Source organism: Mytilus californianus, unplaced genomic scaffold (genome assembly GCF_021869535.1).
Source record: "Mytilus californianus isolate M0D057914Y unplaced genomic scaffold, xbMytCali1.0.p SCAF_15, whole genome shotgun sequence".
Lineage (NCBI taxonomy): Eukaryota > Metazoa > Mollusca > Bivalvia > Mytilida > Mytilidae > Mytilus > Mytilus californianus.
The window spans coordinates 10,389,791-10,414,032 of NW_026262637.1; the positions used below are offsets into that span (position 1 = coordinate 10,389,791).

General features: G+C 32.2%; 1 protein-coding gene and 1 long non-coding RNA gene across 2 annotated transcripts; both read left to right on the top strand.

Annotated features, from left to right (window-relative positions):
- Positions 1-1,564: 1,564 nt before the first annotated feature.
- On the top strand, positions 1,565-2,744 carry LOC127725966 (toll-like receptor 2). Its single transcript, XM_052233268.1, has 2 exons — positions 1,565-2,033; positions 2,671-2,744. Exons 1-2 carry the CDS (start codon positions 1,571-1,573, stop codon positions 2,742-2,744), a joined length of 537 nt encoding a protein of 178 aa, XP_052089228.1. The 5' UTR covers positions 1,565-1,570.
- A 1,858-nt stretch (positions 2,745-4,602) lies between these two features.
- Positions 4,603-13,635, top strand: LOC127725393 (uncharacterized). The gene is made up of 5 exons (XR_007992987.1): positions 4,603-4,683; positions 6,995-7,255; positions 8,699-9,755; positions 10,875-11,015; positions 13,355-13,635. It is a non-coding gene; the product is annotated as an uncharacterized LOC127725393 (long non-coding RNA).
- The last annotated feature ends 10,607 nt before the right edge of the window (positions 13,636-24,242 follow it).

Here is a 24,242-nt window from a genome sequence, read left to right on the forward strand (position 1 = left end):
AAAAAATCAATTTCAAATAGTCACAACTTGAAAACTAATGTAAATAATGATAAGGGGTCTTCAGAAACTATTGTAAGAAAACAATGGGATGACCTGCTTTAAATTTAAATGCTGGGCCGAATTAAACCAAACCGTTGCCTTAATCATTATATCTATAATAAATAAATATACAAAGGGTATCTAATTTATTTACTATTTATTATGATTTTAATCTTTTTTAGATGATTTCAAAAACCACCGTAGATACAGGTGAGCGACACAGGCTCTTGAGGGCCTCTAGTTTTATGTTGCGTTAAAGTTAAAATTCATGTTTGAGTTAAAAATCGAATGAGGCTTCGAGGATTGAGAAAGAGTTTGTGTCAAAGTTCATGTTACAATTCGAGATTTATTGCTAGTAAATCTTCGAGTAAAATTCGACTCGACTCAGAGTCAAAATTGGGGTTAGTGTTAGTGTCTGAGTTTTAGTTCGAGTTATGCAACGGTAGTTTAGAAAAATAATTTTAATGCAAGCTTTGTAGGAAGAGGTTTTAAATTATTTTAATTGTCTCTAACACGTTTAACTGGTATCTTTGGGGTACAGTCACTACGTATACTTATAATTGTCATAACAGGCTGGAAGCAATTGAACAGGATTTTTAGAATCTACGCTTATATGCCTTATCTAAACATGTATTTAGATTTTTGATTTGGGCCCAGTTTTCAAGTTGGTCCAAATCGTGGTCCAAATTTTGTTTGATTTAAAAAAAAAATGAATATATTTGATTCTTTGATATACTGAATCGAAACGTGTGTTTAGACTTTGGGTGTTTGTCCCCGATATCAAATTGGTCCACATTGAGGTCCAAAGGGTCCAAATTAAACTGTTTCGTTTCATCAAAATTTGAATTCTTGGGGTTCTTAATTTGATATACTGAATCTAACCATGTACTTAGAATTTGAATATTGGACCATAATTCAAATGTTTAAGTTCTTACACTACATTCATTCTTTGTCAGAAACCTATGCTGTGTCAAATATTCAATCACAATCCAAATTCAAAGCTGAATCAAGCTTGAATGTTGTGTTTCTAGTTGCCCTAACTGTCAAGGTACAACCTCTGCGGTCGTATCAAACTGCACTTTGCAGAGCATTTTTTCCCTTCGAATTTGCGCTATGCGATTTCCAGATTTGTAACGAAAGGTGTCATGTTTGAGGTCACTGATTACGGAAAAGTTGTCTGCGAATTAGAGTACGAGAAGACAATAATTTAATAGCAGTACATTTCCGAAGATCGTCATAGAAAAAAGGGATTTTCTTCTGAAATCAAGTCTTTGTACATGTGTATTTTTTTAGTTAAAGTATATTCAAGTATGTAAAACATTTCATCTGTTTTGTTATTAGATTTGAAGGATCATATGACTTAAATTTAAACTTCATGATTTGCCATGTAAAAAAAAATAATTTGTGTTTGTAGTAATTATGAAAGGGGGTTTCCCATACAGGTAATTTGTAATGTTTTACCCTTTTATCAAATATTGTTGAAGTAAAACCAATATATCCCCTTATAATTTTCTAATTCAGTTCGGACAAAATGGCTGCAGTACTTCAGGAAAAAGAACAACATCCAATCGAAAGAAGAGCGCTTCCAGATGGCAAGAAGTTCCATGTGTTTATATCCTACAGTGAATGTGACAGATCATGGGTCGAAACAGTAATACAACACTTACAAAATGATTACAATTTCAAGTGTTTTAAACATTCAACAGATTTTATACCAGGAAGAAAAATAAGAGAAAACATAGAATATGCAATACTGAATTCTGTGAAAACACTATGTGTTATAACGGAAGACTATAATCAGAGTTTCTGGTGTCAATTTGAAGTAGAGTTTGCAATACTAAAGTTGCTAGCTGAAATGAAAGAAAATGTCATCATTCCAGTTTTAAAGGAGGAATGTGAGATACCTGGTTATCTTAAACCATTTACCTACATAAATGGCACTGGAGATATGAACGTCTGGCTTCCTAAGCTTGCCTCTGCCATTGAGTTAGAAGGTATTATATCTTAACTGCAGTACAAAAATGTAGGTTCATAATCCTGTTTGCTTTTTTTTTTCGCATAAACATAAAATATTTTAAATATTATTATAGGGTAGGAATAAAAAAGAAGTATCATGAATACTGATCAAAGAACCACACAATATAAATGCTAAAATTGCAAGTAGATTTTGCAGTTGTATCTTCCAGATACATTATTTTAAAGGTCTATATTATGATACAACCACCAACACCAATTTATAAGACAAATTGTATATATCAACACGATACATTAAAACAGATCAATACGTCATGTACGTCAGAACGCGTTTCAATCTTCGGGGGGAAGGGGGGGGGGGGGGATGTGCGACTTCATGTCTCTTTTAAAACGATGTAATGAAATTTCAAGCGCCACAAGTCTGAATTGAACCCTCAGCACTACAATCATCGGTCTTAACCACTACACCACGAACCTTCACATCGCTATTGAGTCCACTGTAACTTGACTCGAAGCTCTCTATGGGTGTTTCGAATAACGATGTAATCCACCAGTACATACATACAGGGTATCCCATGATGGACATTATTGAACGTATATTTTTTATGTGACTAATTTATTTATTTTATTTCATGAACATATATATATGTTTTTCAGGGGAACAATATAACCATGAATTAGCATTAAACCGAGTAAGAAATGCAGGTAATTTAATTTTAGTTGACCAATGAAAGTGCAGTTAATATTATGTTACCGATATTACTGTCGGGTCGTTCTCTTAAGGACGTTGCTACTCTTGTGATTGACTTTTTGTCAGATATTCGGAATCCTCTAGATTTACCCATGTACTGTCAATAAAATTTTTGCCTGCTAACCCCTTCTTTTCTTTTCAAAATTTTATTGCATATAGTTAAAAAAAAACATTTTTGAAATCTTATAAAATGTCTGTTATCTTTTTAAAAGTTTTTGAAAGGAAAAAGGTGTCAATGTTAAATATATAAAAAATCTAGAGAGAATCATTTCCCGCCATATTTTCAATTGAGTATGATTATCTCAAAAACAAGGACACGGACCTACCATTTATTTCTACTTTTTAGTTTCCTTATTAATATTTTATCAATTTATAACAGTTTCTTTGTTAGCTTGAAAGAGGAAGATATTTAAAAGTGCCCAGAGATCAAAGAATTTGTGAAATCTGTAAAAGTGGCGAAATTGAAAATGAACAGCACATGCTGCTACACTGCAGAGGTTACACCAGTATCAGAGACTTTTATATTAAAAATGTCCAAAATTACAGAAAAAAATATAACCACATTGTGCAATAAATATAGAATAAAGCTTATACTTAATAATAAATCTTACACAGCACTAAAACTATCTTCCTCTTTCGTAACAAACTGTTTAAATGCAAGAAGTAATCTATTGCAATAGATTTTCATTTTGTCTTTATTTTTTTTATTTTAGGAACGACTGTAATATTTTTTCTGTCTATGAAGAAATAACATCAAAAATGTGGTGCACACTGAATATTTTAAAGTGTGCACCACATTTTTTATTTTATTTCGAATAGATTTCTTATTTAATTCTAAATTCCAATTTAAACCGTAGTAAACCATGAAAAAACGTTGATGACGTCACGGTCACATGACAAAATTATGTCTATGAGCTGATAAACAAAACAACGTCAGCCAATCAGAAGACGCGTTGCATCCAAAATTAAATTATTCACATATACATGTATATAATTGTTTGTATTTTACTACCACGTTTATCCATTCGGTCATTACCATTTATTGTAAATGCGTTTGTGCCAATAAAATATTGTCTATTGTATATTGTCTATTAGCTTGTTATTTTCAAACAGAGGATCGAACATCCCTAACTCTTAACCCTAGTTGTCGATTAGAATGCAGAAATCATCGAAAGGGACATAATAATTTGTGCCACTACAATCAGCGACGGTAAAACGTTGTCGAAATTGATTGCCAAACTGACTTTTGGAAGCTGTCACGTTTCAATTGTGATTAATTTTGTATGTTTTTCTAATATTAAAACTTTGATACATCACATCTGATTGTAACATTACTTTTATTTGCAATTATTGGTCATGACGCTAATGGTTATCAACAGTTTTTTTGTTTGGCGAAATTGAAAAAAAAATGGAGTTGCTTATCGGAAAACGAAAATGAACGTTGAGTTTAACATTTTGTAACAGTATCTTTAATGAAGCCAAGACATTTGTTTTTAAAATGCTAATACTTATAAAACCATAATTTTGGTGACTTAAATACTTAATTGAATTGAACCAGATATTGTTCATACTAGTATTACATCACAAATCTAACAATAATGAGCAGTAAAATTTAGACAAATAAAATTTCAACGTTGAAGAAATTTTCCTAGGCTGATTTTTAGTCATTTTAATGTTAATAAGATATACAATAGTGAATAAAAACATGAAAACAAAAATCAAATTAAACTAAATGATCTGCTAAATATTATGATAATCTCTTTTGGACTTACTTTATTCCTCATTTGCATATATATTTCTATACTTACAGTGAACAGAAATCGAAACTTAGACATGAAGAGACACGCCATATCAGTTGTAGCGGACCTGTTTTCAGGTGGAAGTATGTTCCAGAATCTCTTAGTATAGCACCAATGAAGGTATATATTTGTACAAAAAACTGCAGATTTTTAGGTGTGGGTATGTTGATTAATTTTATGTTTTCCGTGCAGTATATTGTGAACTGTAATATGAAATTGTCCATTCGTCGTATTCTTTTACCCATGTTGTTTCTGTCCGGGCCTTTGACCTGACTTTGATCTTTGTAGCTCAATTGACCCAAAGGGTAATTAATAAGTATGAGGTATATATTACCAACATGTCCGCAAACACCTAAATTAAAATGCTCCAGGGGTAATATGTGAGTTGTCATGGCTAATATCTTGAACACCTTCATAGATAGATAAAAATCTTGAATGGGTCAAAAATGTTCCTTATCGTAAGATTATTATAACCTTCTGTCCATTTTGACAAAAATTGTCAGACGACTACTATAGGAGGTGCTGCTAAGAAAAACAAGCAAGCAAGATAAGATAAGAAAAGTTAAATGACCAAAGTCGGCAGTCGTCTCCTTGTAAGGTTACTGTCCTTTAATGGAACGTTTACTATTTTGTGTGTTATGTCTATGATCTTGTTTTTATAAAAGATAGAGTGAAACTATAAACATAAACAATAATCAGCTAGACAAGATCTACATATAAGTCAACATGGCTGAAATCATCAGTATACCCCTTAAAGAAGTTATAGCCCTTGAATGACGATTTTTACGAAAACAAAAATATCATTTTTAGTTGTTTTAACATAATTTAAATGACAATGTTTACCCATTTTTGACGTTTCTGCCAATGATCTTGAAAGTAAAATAGATCGAATGAAATTTTAAAAAGCAAAATTGACAAAATGGACAAGATGTAAAAATAATTCAAATTGCGAAATCATATACATCTCATTGTACACATGTTTAGGTGTTACTGGCTTTTGATAACGATTTTATCATTTTTTGAGTTTTTGGCGAAAATTTTAGTAGATAGAGGGAAACTTTTAACAGCTAAATATCAGAAAAACAAGATCTACAAATACTAATGCAATTGTTTCAAATCATATATAGACTTCTTACAGGAGTTAGTGCCCTTAAGTGATTTTTTTTACCAATTGTAATGTTTTTTCGAATATCTTGAAAAACCATGATACACTGAAACTTTAAAATGCAAAAATGATCAGCCATACTTTATCTACTGATTTACAGGCTCCTGACTTGGAACAGGTACATAAAGGATGTGGCGCGGTTAAACATGTTTGGGGGAGCCTAACCCTCCCCTTACCTGGAACAGTGATGCATCAGCACAATATAAGAACAAATTTTACAAAAGAATAAACGAAAAACAAATATGATATACAGCAACAAAAGAAAACCACGGAATTGCAGCCTCCTACTTTGGGACAGGCACGTACAGAATGAGGAGGGGTTAAAAATGGTTGGGGGCGCGGTATACCACCAACATGCGACAATACATCATGTTCTGTGTTACAACCCTAGATTTATTTAGAGCTTGGCATATTGTATAGGCGCCTTTCTATATTTAAGGACTGTATGTCTTCCGTATAGATATCCTTATTAACTCATTTTGCTGCACCAGATGCGCATTTTAACAATTAATGTCGCATTAGTGATGCTCGAGGCTGAAATATTTGAAAATAAAAATCCTAATACAAATGTTGAAAGGCTGCTAACACCAAAGTAAAGCCACAACAGTAGAAAGAACTAGAGCTATACATTGCAATGGTTATGTGATTCGTTAAGTTTTGTCTGATTGAAAAGTGTTATTGCAGTTGGAACAAAATAAGAACATACCGTTACTCGGAAGGTGGGTAGAGTGTTACTGTTTTACTGAATACTTATATTTTGATACACATAATAAAATTCTATGAACTTTTGGCATATGTTTCTTATGAGTACTAAACTGACCTTCCCTAAATTTTGTACCTGGCTTTATATGATCATAACATTTTCAACTACCTGTTTACCGAATCCTTCTAGCAGGGGCGTCATAAGTAAACAAAAGCTTATAGTACATATTAGATCATATTATGCTATTAAGTTTCAGTTGTTGTTTCACAAAGAATCTCATTCATAAGATTGTTTTTTATATTTCATGTAGGCTTCGATAAACATTTATATAACTTAGTCTCCCACTGTAAACGATATTATTTGGCCAATCGACACCTATAAACATTAACATAAACAATACTACCAGGAAGGAAAAAAAATCATTCTGCAAAGTTTGTTTTTAAATGAGTGATCAAGAAAAAAAAAATCTGTTTAAATTGTCCAGATGTTCCGGTGTAAGAAGCAATTGCATTAACAAACATAAATCAAAAATGTTTATCAACTAAATATCAATCTCTCCACAGGTTAGCTCTGAGCAGTATAACGAAATAATCAAAACAATTTCTTCAAAACATCTGGTTATAGGACGACATTGTAGAAATCTTTGGTGGCCGACAATATGTTTCGCGTTTACCATTGTCATCCCAACACTAGGCTTCGGACTTGCATTTAGCATTCTTCAGTTCGATGTAGGATCTGATTATTATAAGGCGGGTGCTATCCTGTTGGCATTCCCTGCTGTAGTAGTGCTGTGGTTAGCTATGTGTGGATGCTCGGATTATTGGGTAATGTATTATTTATAAATGACAACTCTTATAATATTTATTTCGAAACAATTGTTTTATCAATTTAGCCATAAATTTAATTCGAAAAAAGTAAGTTAGGTTCCCATAATGATAATTAAGTACGCGTTGCGTGATCATAAGACTGATCAGTGGCGCTCAAATCGAAACATGGGGGAATTCAATTCACATATTTGCAATGAGACAACTCTCCACCAGAGACCAAATAACATATAAGTTAACAACTGTCGGTCACCGTACGGCCTTCAACAATGAGCAAAACCCATACCGCATATTCTGCTATAGAAGGTTTCGAAATTACAAATGTTAAACAATTCAATCGACAAAACTAACGGCATGATTTATGTAAAAAAAAACAATGAACGAAACACAAATATGATATACAGCAACAAACAACAACCACTGAATTACAATCTCCTGACTTTGGGACAGGCACATACAGAATATTTTGGGGTCTCACGTGTTAGCGGGCGCCCAACTCTCCCCCCTAACCTGGGACAGCGGTGTAACAGTACAATATATGAACAAACTATAAAAATCAGTTGATATTTATACATCCCTACAGCAAAACAGACATTCAGGACAGATCTGAGAGTACTCGCAGTTACTGACAGCTACTTCAAAGCCAATAATAACTAATAAAAAAATCATGCATCTAAGACTAAAGTATTAATCAGCACACATTCACCATCCAATGGATTTAGTGTAAAGATGTCATCAACAGTCAGTGAAAAACACGACATTGTGCAATGCCTAAATACATGTATCGACATATTGTAGAACCATGAATGTGCATATGTACATGTATTATATATGTATATAACAATAACATTACTTTTGTTTTTATTTACTGATAACAAAATCAATATCAATACCAATAAAAACAATATTTAAAGATCTAATTACAGTGTTGAAAAGGTAACCCTTTTAGGATAAGTTTATTTAAAGGATTGATTTGTTAACCCATATCCTATCTAAATTGTAAAGTATACATAAATAATTAAGACCCAATTAATCGACACACACAACTGCTTAGGTACATTTGTACTTCTAAAGTCCATTCCTCTTACATGTTATAATGTCTTCTTCAATGGACATATTATGTCATTACAATGTCACGTACATGTATACAGCATGTCTCGTTATATTCATGTTGTCTATTACTCTTCTTGTTACCATAGTGTTGTCTGTGTTTCTTCTACTTATGGTTACAAGTTGCTTCTGGTATTTTCTGCCTTTTTCAACACATTTATTCATCAAATGTTTATGATTACTTTTGAATAGAAATAATATTGCGTTTTAAAGTTTTGTTTACACCTTTTGCGTTATTTCTTCAAATGCAACACCTAAACAGGAACATTTAATAATTAATTCTGGTCATATTATACTGAGATTGATGTATTCTTAATTCTTTTTTTTTCACAGGGACGACGTGCGATGAAAATCACTTTGCGCGAGGTTAACAGGAAACTTCTACCAAATAAGGTCATGATCACTTATAAAAGACAAAGAACGACTGCTACATTTACTGTATCCACTTATGCTACGATTTAAAAACTTGTGTGTGCCCTCTACTTTTTTCTTTTCATTATTTTTGCTCTAAATGTTCCTTTTTAAAGAAACTCGTTCTATCTTGTAATGTAGCAAGAAATAGCATTGTTGAATTCAATATCGTATCGGACAGAAGAATTAACGAAAAAAAAAATGTGAGGATTCTACCAGTCCGGTAGCCTAATTGAATGAATACTAGTAGACTAAATAATAATATACTGGATGACACGTCGCCCAGGATAAAAATGTGTCTATTGGATGTTGGCAAGGACATAACAACCCAATTTTATCAGGTGTCCCCAGGAAGATCTTAAATGATGTAATGAAAATGACACATGTGCAGTCTTCTGATTACTCTTTGTACTATAAAATTCAGACAAGTTTGTTTTACATTTGGCCCTGTACTGTTCAACTTTCAGATATTTTAGATTTCAATGACAACTTTTAATTTTGCTCTATTTCCAAATGTACAGGTAACCAAAAAAAATGTAAAATCTGTGCTGTACTAATATCTGATAACTTGACCACCAAAAGTTACAATACACAGAGTCATGAGGATTTATCCCTCTTATAGTTTATGTGTTACAGTTTCCCTCGGTTTTAATTTGTAACCCGGAATTGTTTTTTTCACAATCGATTTTTGACTTTTGAAAAGCGGTATACTACTGTTGCGCTTTTTTACGTTCTTGCGAAAGAACGAAGAGAGAAAAGGGACAGGCCAAGACCTCATTATTCAAGACTTTCTTCAGAACGTTCAGTTGAGTTTTATTTAACATAATACGTTTTCCACAATTACAGAGCTAGGTAGAATGGTACCCACCATTACAACGCGTAAGAAAGTGTTGTACAAAAATGACATATCACTGCATATAGCATTTCCTTAACTTGATATCCGATTTGTTTTGTTTTCTTTGACATGACATCATGTGTAGTAAGTATTATACTATATATTGACTCTGCACGAATTTAATCAAGATAGAAAATATTTGTTTGTTTTTTTACAACTCACTCAGCTCCGCCTTTAGTTCTAAACAGATATTGTTTTTCCATCTTTTTTCTATGGAGATTGAGTTCCTTAATCAATTGTTTTTTTTTTAATTCAATATTTAGAAATAGCAAATTGAATGTCGATTAAGCTGCAGAAGCTATGGTTTGACAGAAAATATGTTAAGTTATTTCTTGAATACCCTATATTGAAACACCTAAATTGAATTATTTGTACTGGTTAATGCAACAATCATATGCCTTCTTTTAGAAAAAGAGAGTTTTTTCCAACTGTTTTGAGACTATCCTTATATGAACTTGTTTATATCACTGCTTTATCATAGAAAGCTTTAGGAAATAATTTTCTGGTGATGGTTGGCAAAAGTGAAAAAAATCATATACTATCCCTTCTTTCTCCCATATTAAACGAACTCGCATTTGGATTTGTTCATGGCATGAGTCAGTCAGCCAGAAACTTTTACCAGACGTCGACCACAATAACTTGCTTCAGAAGTCCGGATGAGAATAAGGTCTGTTCCATAGTAGTGATACATGACCACAACATATAGTAGTGTATGCATTTGTTGCAAGAAACATAAACATTTTGTCTGTCTAGCATATGCCATACAATGTTATGGCTTATATACTAGTCTCAATTTAACAATCGATTAACTTTTCAAGGAATTCATTATAATATGACGAGTAAGGTTTAAATACAGATACTGGGTACAGGAATGATTAGAATGACTTGAAACGGAGTATGTGAACTGTTCATGAAGGAAATATGAAAGGCAAAAAATTGAGAATCTGAATCGAACTCGAACATTCCTTGTTCGGCTTTCTCTTATTGATCCATATTAAACGAACTGTTAAGGTTAATTTCCTATTTACCAATGGAATTTATTATAGAATATGGTCAAGAGAATTAAGGTTAATTGTATAGATCATATCTTCTTATCATTTATACATTGCAATGATTCAGCATTTTTTTGTAAAGTCTTATGGCAGCTGTTCATTTAAACTGGCCATTTCGATTAAAATCTGTTAAAAAATGAACATTTTGTAGAATCACATGGCAGCAGAACTACACAACAAATGAATCCGAGAGAGTCAAAACCGTGAAATGGTAGTTCTTAATATGAATGACGATGATGATGAGGCACTATTAGATGATATAACTGGGGATTCAATTACATGTGACGAACAGGTATGGATATTTATCGTAATAGAACTAGCACTGGAATATTACCTTACATTTTTCTTCAAACTTCACGTAGACGAGATATCAAGAATTGGTCCGATGCTATGATTGCAAAATTATGGATAAAAGGGTGACCTGTCATTTCATTAGTTAACATAAGTTTTTGGAAGAACACATTTTGCAAAACGCTTTTTGAAAGTCAAGGATTTTTATTTTGACAACTAATTTCAGATGGGAAAATAATTTTAAATCGGTGTTCACATTCTGTTAGTAAAATAGAAAAAGATTGTGTTTTGCAATAATGTTTTGTTTTAGTTTCTTGATTTTAACAGTGTAATACATGTACGTAAACAATATTCACCTCAAATACTTGATATAAAACCACATGCAACTGTGTCCTCCTTATTAGGTTGAATTTTGAACGAGTTTTGGAAACAAACTGAGATATTTACATGAAGCCATATGTTTTAGAAATATCAGTTAAACTACCTTATGAAATCTACAATATAAATGCCAGTTCATGGTTTCGAACGCTCGGGTTATAACTTTTAAATTCAATACAATGTAAATTATTATCTGAAATAGGAAAGCTTCTGTCGACATTTTCTTCATGTTTTAGTAATTGTTTAAAATCCTATCGTTCTCAATCTATATTTTTATGTCTTAAATTTGTGTTCCAACGTCTGTTTCATTGTTGATCTTGTACAAGCAGAATTTGTTTAACATATGCACGAATGAATAGCTGTTTGATATATGTAAGACTGTATAGTTGTTTAACATGTTTACGACTATAGTTGTTTGACATATGCACGACTGTATATTTGTTTAATATATGTACAAATGTATAGGTGATTGACATATGTACGAATGAATGGCTGTCTGTCATAGGTACACCTGTATAGTTGTTAAACTTATGTACGAATGTATAGTAGTTTAAAATATATACGAATAAATGGCTGTCTGACATATGTACGACTGCATAGTTGTTTTACGTATGTACGACTGTATAGTTGTTTGACATATGTACGACTTTATTGTTGTTTCACATATGTACATGTAGGGATGAGTAATTGTTTGACATATTTACGTCTGTAAAGTTGTTTTACATATGTACATGTACGAATGAGTAATTGTTTGACATATATGTACGACAGTATAGTTGTTTTACATATGTACATTTACGAATGAGTAATTGTTTGACATATATGTACGACTGTGTAGTTGTTAAACATATGTATGGTTTAATGTTATTTTGACATATGTACGACTGTATAGTTGTTTTACATATGTACATGAACAAATGAGTAATTGTTTGACATAATATGTACGACTGTGTAGTTGTTTTACATATATAAGGTTTAATAGATATCAGAAGATGTGGTATGAGTGCCAATGAGACAACTCTCCATCCAAGTCACAATGTAAAAAAGTAAACCATTATAGGTCAAAGTACGGTCTTCAACATGGATCATTGGCTCACACTGAACAGCCAGCTATATATAATAGGCACACAAAATGACTAGTGTAAAACCATTCAAACGGGAAAACCAACGGTCTAATCTTTATAAAAAACGAGAAACGATATAATGTTTGTTTTACGTATGTACGACTGCATTGTTGTTTAACATATGTACGACTGTGCTTGTTTTTCATTTATAGATATATATGGAACGTTTGATGTTTTACATATTTTAACTATAATAGACACTTTTAATCACAAAAATGATTAGCAAGGCAAAATCTATTAAAAGTCAAATTTTGCAGATATAGTTGACAGACTGCCACTCTTCGTAGGAGTGATTGCCCTTAAATGGGGATTTTTCTATACCCTCTTTTGTGTTTTGAAAAAAGACAAAAGAAGATAGATATATACTAAACAGACTAAAAGATCAGTAATACAAGATCAACAAAATAGAGATTTTTGTCATGAAGTCAATTCTCGTCTACAATGTTTGAAAGTGTCTTTTGTTTAATTTGCACATAGACCAAATTGAGCGACACAGGCTCCTTAGAGTCTCTAGTTTTGAAATACGTTTGTTTGTGTGTATTACATATGTACGACTGCATTTTTGTTTAATGATTGAAAGACTGTCTATTTGTTTTATTTTACATATTTAAGACTCAATTAAAAGACTGCATATTGTTGTTTTACATATGTAGCACTGTATGTTTGTTTTACATACGTACGACTGTATAGTTATTTTACATATGTACGAGTGCACAATTGTATTACATATGTCCTAGTGTATGTTCGTTTTACTAATGTTCGACTTTGAGCATTAACTTTGTTGAAGATGCATGTATATACGATTGTATTTGCCTTACTTTTTATTATGTTTGTGCAGGAGTTGGCTACTAATGACCTGTTGGATTTATCCAGTGCCTACCTAATGGCCTATATGAATGAAAAACTAGACAATGCTGTAGACAATACAAGGCATGCAACAAAGGCAAAATGTATTTGTCAATTTGCTGAGTCACTTGAAATCAAAACAAACACAGATGTGTGAAGACGGAGAACAGATAATGCATACATGTACTCTGCCTTTATCTATCTATCTATATCTTTTGATGTAAATTCAGTACTGTATATCCAAATCTAAATACAATGACACATTAACTGTTATTATCTTGATGTTTTTTTTTTTTAAATGCGTACAACTGATTTTGATTATTCGATTCTCACTTTGTCAGAAAATTATTTTTACGTTGAAAACAGTCACATAAGTAGTTACCATTGATATGGTAAATCAGTAAGCAATTGACATTATACAAAGTTTTGTTAACATAGAATGTAGACTATGGATTAACCTTTTCTTTATACTCGACATATTTAAGAATTGTTGAAATCAAATTGGAAAGAAACAGTACGTTGGGAATAATCACGAGTAAGGTTTATTTTAAACACAAATCAAAATATGTGTTGACTTCTCAAACTCTGTCTGACTCGGTATATACCTTTTTTTGTGTATGTTCTGCGTTTTATTTTTATTTTATGATATTTCATTTACGATAAAACAGTCGAATACAAATGCATTTTAATGCTATTGCCAATGACACAAATAATTTTTTTTTCAGTAAATTTAAATTCACAATGTAAAAAGATATATTTGCGAAAAACTTTTTTCTCACGTTTGCTGTCTTTTAAGTGTCAAAATTTGTCCTTCTGTTTAAAGATAATTAACTGAAATCCAACTTGGATTTTACATATCGCTTTGTCCAACATGGGTTTTACATGTGGCTTTCTCAAATATGGGCTTTACATATATCTTTCTCCAACATGGGTTTTACATGTATCTTTCTCCAACATGGGTTTTACATGTAGTTTTGTCCAACATGGGTTTTACATAAAATTGAGAATGGAAATGGGGAATGTGGCAAAGAGACAACAACCCGACCAAAGAGCAAAATACAACCAAAGGCCACCAATGTATCTTTCTCCAACATGAGTTTTACGTGTATCTTTGTCCAACATGGGTTTTACATATAGCGTTGTCCAACATGGGTTTTACATGTAGCTTTGTCCAATATGGGTTTTACATGTATCTTTATCCAACATGGGTTTTACATGTAGCTTTGTACAACATGGGTTTTGCATGTAGCTTTGTCCAACATGGGTTTTACATGTATCTTTGTCCAACATGGGCTTTACATGTAGCCTTGTCCAACATCGGTTTTACGTGTAGCTTTGTCCAACATGGGTTTTACATGTAGCTTTGTCCAACATAGGTTTTACATGTATCTTTGTCCAACATGGGTTTTACATGTAGCTTTGTCCAACATGGGCTTTAAATGTAGCCTTCTCCAACATCGGTTTTACATGTAGCTTTGTCCAACATAGGTTTTACATGTAGTTTTGTCCAAAATGGGTTTTACATGCAGCTTTGTCCAACATGGGTTTTACATGTAGCTTTTTCCAAAATGGGTTTTACATGTAGCTTTGTCCAACATGGGTTTTACATGTATCTTTGTCCAATATGGGCTTTACATGTAGCCTTGTCCAACATCGGTTTTATATTTAGCTTTTTCCAAAATGGGTCCAACATGGGTTTTAAATGTAGCTTTGACAACCAACATATTCCGACGATGTGAATAAAAAAGTGTCATTGATATTGCAATTGAACAAAACGGGATTTGATAACAGACACTCAGTCAATGACATTAAGGGGACGCATTAAGAGCGTACACCACAACCAATGTGTGAATCTCTACTTTTGACATTAATTTAACAACAACGAAAGGTAAAGCCTTCTTTCCTCGAACCCTTGATCTCCCTGAATGGAAACAACTTTTGAATCGTGTATTGCCGCTTTTTATTTCAAGTAATGTTTTGCTTAATTATTATTATCACCATTAACGTTGACATGTTGTTGTCCAATGCACGTTTTGCATTCTTGTGATATAAGATTTTTCAGTATACGGACGAATTTAATATACCGTACATTGATGATAAACTGATAATATTATTTTAAATGTAAAAATCTGACTTCATTCGACGATCGACATGGCTACTTATATATGAATATAATATGTGTTTTCAGCCGTGTATCACCTTCACTGGTGATCCGATGGATAGACATGTTGTAGAGTTGTCACTTGTTTAGACGTACTTATCAAAATAATTATTTCTGTGATTTCATCCTACGATCCGTAACGATAATTAATAAGCTAATCTGCAATAAATTCCATCATCATGCCTAACATATCATGTGTTACAACTCTAGATTCTACCGACGAGGAAAGGTAACACTAGGCCATCGAAAGCTGAATTTTTAGTTCAGTCTAGGTGGCCGAGTGTTCTAGAGCGATGGACACAGTATAGGCGGGGTTGTCTCGATACCCAAAAAGCATGAGTTAGAATCACGGCGAGGGAAGAACCAAAATTTGCTTCCACAAATATGCAGATTTAACATTGTTGTGCTGATATTTAGAGTAGTTATAAGATATATTTTGTTACATCTTGTGATCCGTTTATTTGGCAATCGCCAATGGCAGTCAGCAGGGTTTAAGAACATCAGTTGTTCGACCTGCTAGTCAAATGCGTTTTGTTAAAATATACTTTTTCACTCATTTGGTCTTTTTGAAAATGTTGTTTGTGCTGTATTTAGACCCCTCTACCAAGAAATTTGTTTTGCATGCACACGTATAAAAATTGCGGTTTTTATCCAACGCAATCATAGGTTTGAACGTTGTTTTCAATTTAGACTTGTTTATATTTTTTCGTTTGGGCTTGTATTATATTTGCCTTCGGGTTTATATGATCCGTTCATCCTATTTTGACTCTTTCAAAATTCAAGAGTCTATCCTAAGTTAAGGTGAATTATATGGCCTTCCAAATGCCGTTTCGATTCCTAACATCACTGAAGAGACATTAATTGTCGAAATCCGGATATGGTGTACAAATTTTTGCACCTCATGTTTGCGGTATACCATCTTTTCCGCAAGTTTATTGTTTTCTGTTTGGTAATAAATTAATAATAAGATCTATTTTGTTACATCTTGTGATCCGTTTATTTGGCAATCGCCAATGGCAGTCAGCAGGGTTTACGAACATCAGTTGTTCGACCTGCTAGTCAAATGCGTTTTGTTAAAATATACTTTTTCACTCATTTGGTCTTTTGGAAAATGTTGTTTGTGCTGTATTTAGACCCCTCTAACAAGAAATTTGTTTTGCATGCACACGTATAAAAATTGCGGTTTTTATCCAACGCAATCATAGGTTCGAACGTTGTTTTCAATTTAGACTTGTTTATATATATATATATATATATATATATAGTGTCTAAAAATAGCGACAATCAACATTCAATCTATCTAGGCGTGGATCAGTTTGTATATAAACTGATGCATTTACTACATTAAATTATATAAGTGCCTAAGAATGTTACTTTAACACACTATAATGAGTGTTATATTTTATATTATTCACGCAATATTTCGCTAAACAAATTAGCTTCATCAGGCGCGTGCAGCCAACCAGGTAAAAGTTAGAGGCTGTAAAGGAATTTTTGCAGCTCAATGTTAAATGTCTAGAAAAATATTTTTGCCGCTTATTGTACATAGCAATTCTTAAATCAAAACAAATAGTTGTTTTAGTTAAATAGAATGAAGTTCAGGATTTATTCCTTTGGTTTTGGGTAGAACTGTTTTTCATCTCTCTCATTAAGTCCATCAGGTTCAAGAGTACGTAGCTGATGCATCCAGAACCTTTCTCTCTGTTTTCTCCTTTGGGAGTGCCAAAGTTTACCTCAATTATTTGAAAGGTGATATTTTCAAAAGTATGCCCTGTTCTTAATAGGTGTCTCGTAATTGGACAGTTTCTTCCTTTTGTATAAAAAGACCGGTGATTGTTAAGTCTGATGTTGAATTTAGTTTCTGTTTCACCAACATACTGCAGCTTGCAAGTTCCACAAGTAAGAATATAAATACTATTTTTCGTTTTGTGATTAGATGTAACATAGATGTGGTATCGCTGCTTTGTAACTGTGCTGCTGAAAGAGTGGTCAGTGTTGGCGACTTTACAGCACTTACAATTGATTCTTCAGCATTGTTTGTAACACCCAATTTTAGAAGTCTCTTGCTTCTTTATTTTAGATGTGACAAGTATGTCTTTGAGATTTTTGGGTCTGCGATAGGCAATAACAGGAGGTGATGGAAAAATTTCTTTTAAGGAAGAGTCATTTACGATAAGACGCCAGTGCTTGCGGATAGTAGATGAAATATTTGTCAAATCGGGATGGAAGGTGACAACAAACGGAATTCTATCTGCGCGGGTCGTCTTATCTTTGTATTCCCATTTTGCAATTAGATGTAACATAGATGTGGTATCGCTGCTTTGTTACTGTGCTGCTGAAAGAGTGGTCAGTGTTGGCGACTTTACAGCACTTACAATTGGTTCTTCCGTATTGTTTGTAACACCCAATGATTTCTGGATTTCTTTACAGCCTCTAACTTTTACCTGGTTGGCTGCACGCGCCTGATGAGGCTAATTTGTTTAGCGAAATATTGCGTGAATGATATAAAATATAACAACTAATTTTATAACACTCATTAGTGTGTTAAAGTAACATTCTTAGGCAGTCTAAAAGGGTACAACATCATCAAAAATAACAATAAAATGAACAAATGTAACTATAAATATTTCGGACATTTTCGGGGCTAAATCAACTTTCGTAGTATATAGTTGTATCCCGACGGCACAATAAACTTACTATTTCACGAATATCCAGTCAGTAAGTGTTTTATTATACCGAAAGAGACAACTGCAGACAATAAATGTCGGGGCTAAATCAACTATCGTAATATAAAAAGCAGAAACACAACCTTAATTTTTCACGTTTGATATTCTGAATGCTAAGGCGGCGTTTTTCCGACGCTATCAGGACATGGTTGATCGTTCAGATATTTAAAAAAATATAAAGAGATATGATATGTTAACCAATGTGACCACTATCTAGCAGTGACATAATGACGTACGTGTTAGCAACAATAAGTCAACGAACTGGCTTCAACAATGAGCAAAACCCATACCGTATAGCAAGCAATTAAAGACCCCGACATGACCAAATGTATATCAATTCAAACCAGAAAGTCAACGACCAGGTTTATGTAAAAAACAATAAACGAAAAACAAACCTGACTAACAACAATAAACTACTGTATTAATCTGTTTCTTATATGACCATGGATTTTTTTAATTTGTCGTTACCATAATCCCTTCTTCTTTTCTTCGATAATGACATGATTAACGAATGCGACTTTTCATCGAATTATACTTGCACGAGTAATATGACTGGTGCCATTAGTTCAGCAGAAACTACTTACCCTTCCACAGCCTTTCAGTTTACGTAGGGTTTTTTTTCTCAGTCATTTTATTTATATTTATCTTTATGTCGGTGGTGATTTTGTTTTACTTTTTTTATTGACCATTGTGTGATCTGTTTTATGGCTTATTGGTTATTGTATTGCCCCCTTGATATATTTTCTCCCTTTTTTCAATAGAATGTCTTTGTCGATCTTCAGACTATATCAATATTTATTTGTATTATACCAGTTTCAATGTCTCGACTATATTAGATTAACCTTTAATCATAGTCAACCAGTTTATTCCTAATTTATTAACCTTTTAACTATTACAGAATTCTTTTGTTTTCCAAAATAATTCCACGACCTCGTCCAATTGACTAATGTCAAATATCTTTTAATTATAAGTGTTTTAACACAACATTTCATGATGCATATTATACCACAGCAAAAATTTTCATCAAAGGTTTAAAGCCTTGCCCTCTGGACAATCCATAAACTTTGATAGATGCAGTTGAATGATATTTTCTAGCCTGCACTACAAATAGGTATAGACAAGTGACATTTTTCAAAAAAAACGCTTAGTTAACGACTTTAATGCACCTACCTAACATACGGCTATATTATATATCATTCGAAAGCTTATTAATCGTACTTTCTGTTTTGCCCGGTCGTCAATAATTCTTACGGTGCAATTTTCGTTAAATCAAGGTCAAAGGGCAAAACTGAACATTCCTAAATTTTGCTAGAATTAAACAAAATGCCCTTTTCTGGTACTTGTATGATATTTTTTTTCTAAAAAAAATCTGAACCTTATAAAACAACATAATTCCAAATCAAATGCAAACTAAAATGTTGATTGCGAAATATTTGCAGAAAATTGCATTTCATGAAAAAACTTTCAACAATTATAAAATTGCAATAAAAGCTAAATGTTTCCTGAGGTTCGAATATTTATATGTCAAAAATGGAATAGATTTATCGTTTATAGGCCAAGGGAATTTTGCATCATTTTAAACTGCAATTAATATAGTATAGGTCAGGATGCAGCCTTCTAATGAAGCTTTTGCAGTTGCCCTAAAAAAACACCATCTTCAAATAAGGATCATTTTGCTTTTTTTTTGGCTAGATAATATTGTCAATATCGGCAAAAAAAGATTAACAATATTTGAAAAAAGGGTAATGGAAGTACTTTAAGGAACAAACAAGGTATATTTAGTAAAAAATAGTTTTCCGATGTCGAAAGACATGTTACGAAGTTTAATATTGGTCAATATTCGAAGGAATACTGTTTGTACCATGCGCTTTTCAATAACAAATCCGGCGAATTCCTTTTAATGTTAGCCCATTATTATATAACGTATCAGTTGTTTTATCAAATATGACTGAAAATTAATATTGTTGAAGATTGAATACCCTTCCTGAGTAACTGCGTTCACCACCGGGTTAAGGTAGTGTTCGCAAATTTCGGTGAAGTGTTTTAAGGAGTGTTGTTAGTCTGTCCTACTTTTTCGCCTTTGTTATGCTGTCATCTGTTTTTCTTTGACTATGGTTTGAGACTGCCTCGTTGTTATTTTCTTCCTTCTTTCAACAAAAGAAAAGAAAACCACATGGTTCAAAACTGAGCGAATAAAAAACAATAGAACTTAAAACTCAGATATCGATGGAAGATATAAAAAAAGTAAAACATCAAAAATACCGAACTTCAAGGAAAATTCGAAAATGTTCCTTATCAAATGACAAAACCAAAGCTCAAATACATTAAACGAATGAAAAACAAATTGTCATAAACCTCGTTCTTCTCTCTTTATATAATAAAGCGGAAATGTAGGAATCATCTTGTCCCTATGTCCTTTTTTCTTTGTTCTTTACATTCATATATCCAACTGTTAGTCTGAAATGAGCAATATTCCTCCTACATTGGCTGTTAGATTTAAGTAAAATAATACCACTTATTAGTGTTGTGAGATCATAGCACCATTAGAAACCCAAACGAAAAAAATATGAAAATAAAGTGAGAAAATCACCAAAAGTCGCTGTCGGATCAACAACAAAGGGCTTAGCGCAAAAAAAATATCCACAAAAATAATTTGAGTTAAGATGACATAAAACCAATTAAAAAACTGGATAAATTCCACCACAACTTTCATTTCTCACAATTGTATAAATATTTTAAAATAAAATAACTTCGTTTTAATCATATATTTTCTTAAGGTACATGGTCTATCTTTAATATACAAATGTTCAATCAATGCTTGACAGATAATCTACTAAAATATCGCTCTGTTTTTTCTGAATGACGTAAATGAAAATATTTATATTATGTTGTACATCTACATTAAAATTTTTAATGCAAAACCATGGCCAACTAAATTTGAAATAAAAGTGCTTCAAATGCATTTATATTTTAGTTTCTATTTAGCAAATGTATTTGTAACATGTAGCTGAAAACATTAATATCAAAACTGCTTTGTTTGGTTAGATGTTGCCTACTTTTACAAAAGACTATTGGTGCTGATTGATAGATTTTTTGTTGTGACACCTACACAGTAATTTCGTCCTTCATACTAATAAATATAACTAATATATTGTTGACGAGGATTGCCAGTTTTACTGCCGAAGGTCGATGGTTCCTTGGGCACTCCGTGGTCCTCAATCAATAAGAAATAATCGCTGCAAAATACTTGAGAAGCAAATAGTGCTGAAAATTTCGTTCAATACCAACAATCAATCTATCATCTTTATATTACAATGTACTAATATGGTAAATATTCAGGAAGTGTAAGTATTGTTAATTCGAATTGCTAGCATTTCAAAATCAAAATTCAATGTAAGTATATATAATTGCAACATGTCTCAATTTATTTACCAGAAATTACGTAGTTTAATAGGATAAAATACTTCGGCCAGGCATGAAGAACATTTTCAGTGTTTAGCTTATAATAGCTTTTACTTCCTTAGTCAATGCAAAATGCAGTATAAGCAATCAAGAAAACATATTAGTTTCCAAACTTTCCCCTTAAAGTATGAATTTCCTCTGTATTATATACTTTAACCTTTTTGCACTTTTAAGATTTGTGTTTTTTTTCAACTTAATATTGACAACATACAATTGGTTTTAACATAGATCAGCTAAAAAGGTTTTTTTTTTTTTGCAGATGGCGGTATTTTGGGCAACTGCATGGGTTGTTATAATTGGCTGTTTAATTAACAAAAAGCGTAATTGCAGTAATTTTATGATTTCAAAAACATCCTTAGCACTAAATAAGATATGTTATTTGGTTTCATGGTGAATAACAATTAAATCACAGACACAAATATTGGTTTTCACGCATTTTATCATTTTCACTGGAATTTCTGGAAAACGGCGCTATTTATTAAAAATCCGACATATATATTTCAAAGTGCTTTTGATAAATAACTATTAACATCTGTTCTAACAGCTTTCCATATTTCCATACAAAATATTATTATTCGGAAGGCAGAATATGCAAAAATGCTGACATCTTGTAAAATTAGAAATTGTCTGTCCTTGATAGTACAGATGATGTGCTTTTGAATGGTTTATCAATTAGCAGTATATTAGGTGGGTGCATTAAAAATTAAATGTTATGGTTAATGTCACTCGTCTATTAAGGTTCAACGATTTATTTGTACTGTGTTCTCTTTCGGGCAAATCTGGTAGTTATTTTTGGCATATAGATATTGAACGATGACATATTATGAAACACTAAATACCATGTAAACAAACGTCTGTAACGTAAAGACATCAACTCCACAATTTTTTTTATATATACGTGGGAGATTAATTTAAATAAAGAAGAGACAAACATTACCAATTGTACGCATGGAGTCAAATGAGGATTTTCTCATCTATGGAGAAAAACATTGTCCCCCAGCGATATTCACTTATCTTATTTAACATTGGCACACAAACCTTACCTGATATGTTAGGGTAATACTCCCATATTTGTTAACAAAAAGAACGATCGAGAGAGAAAAAATATTTTTCAGTCTATATGTAGCAAACATTTGATTAAATTTTAGGATTATTTGTTTTTCAATCTTTATTAGCTTTGTAAATTGAATTGGTTTTTCAACTGTTTTGATCTCAGCACCATTGATGATGATATGTAAACAAAACGCGTGTTTGATGTGCCTTAATACCAGCCTGATATCTTTGATTATTTTCACACTTAGATAGGTATGAGAAATCTAATGATATCTAGCGGCAATCAAAGCACATAAAATGTACAACCATTGCAAAATCATAGACAAAACACAAACTGAATTTCAAAAGTTAAAATTAATTTTGATAATAAATACTTAAAATTAGCTCATCAAAATGTACCATCATCGTCTACCATGTCTTCTAGCAGTGAAGTTATTATGATATCTTAAAGTCTGATTTACCGAGTTGTCAATAGCTAGGATATAACCTACAAAAATGAAAATCCTAACGACATAATAATTTATTGAAACTGAAACCTGTCGTAAACTCTATAAATAACTCATCAAAGATACCAGGCTTATAATTTTGTACACCAGACGCGCGTTTCGTCTATAGGACTAATCATTGATGTTCTAATAAAAAAAAGTTAAAAGGACAATAAAATAAGAAGTTGAAGAGCATTGAAGACCCAACATTCCAAAAGGTTTTGCCAACTATAGCTATGGTAATCTATTCCTAAGGTAAAATATTCTTAATATTCCGAATAACTTAAAGACTTGTAATCAATTAATACAATATCATGGAGGGCATAGGACATTTGAGCGAAATTGAAAAAAAAACACATATGGTCATTTGTGTGCTGACATCATACCTGAAATTTTTAGCGCCTGAATATTAAGCTTACCTGGATTTTCAAATAGGACGTTTGAGCGAAATTTCCTGAGATACTTTTATATCAAATGTCCCTTGCCATTTGAGATCTTTATACTAATACACGTACATGTTAAAATGGATATAATTTTGAGCGAGACTTATAAAGGAAAAATAAGGCCTTGTTTGTGACAGTTTCCGTTTATTTATAGAGTTGACAAAACACTAAAAGGAGAAGACATCACCTGGAGATGTACGGGAAAACTTTTTTCTTACAAATCTAATGTTATAATTTGTGCGTTATAAACTCTATATTTTATTAACTATATCCTACTAGAAATCCTACTTCCAATTCCCCGTGATGAGGAGGGTAACAGATTATATTTGGCTAACGGAAGAGGTACTCCTTCATCATATTTATTTTTTTAAGCTAACATTTCCTATGTATGCAGACGTAATGCACGTCTGCTGTACTGAATTATAAGCCTTTGATTTTTTTATAATTGTTTTCTACTAAAATCTTAATAATGTCAAACTACTTTGTTATCCTAAATAAGGATTTTTCTAGGTCAATGAATATAATGTGTTACATAAACATGTTATGATAG

Coding starts and splice junctions, on each gene's coding strand:
- LOC127725966 (XM_052233268.1), top strand. CDS start 1,571: ATGGCTGCAGTACTTCAGGAAAAAGAACAACATCCAATCGAAAGAAGA. Junction 2,034..2,670: donor CTCTGCCATTGAGTTAGAAG/GTATTATATCTT, acceptor TATGTTTTTCAG/GGGAACAATATAACCATGAA.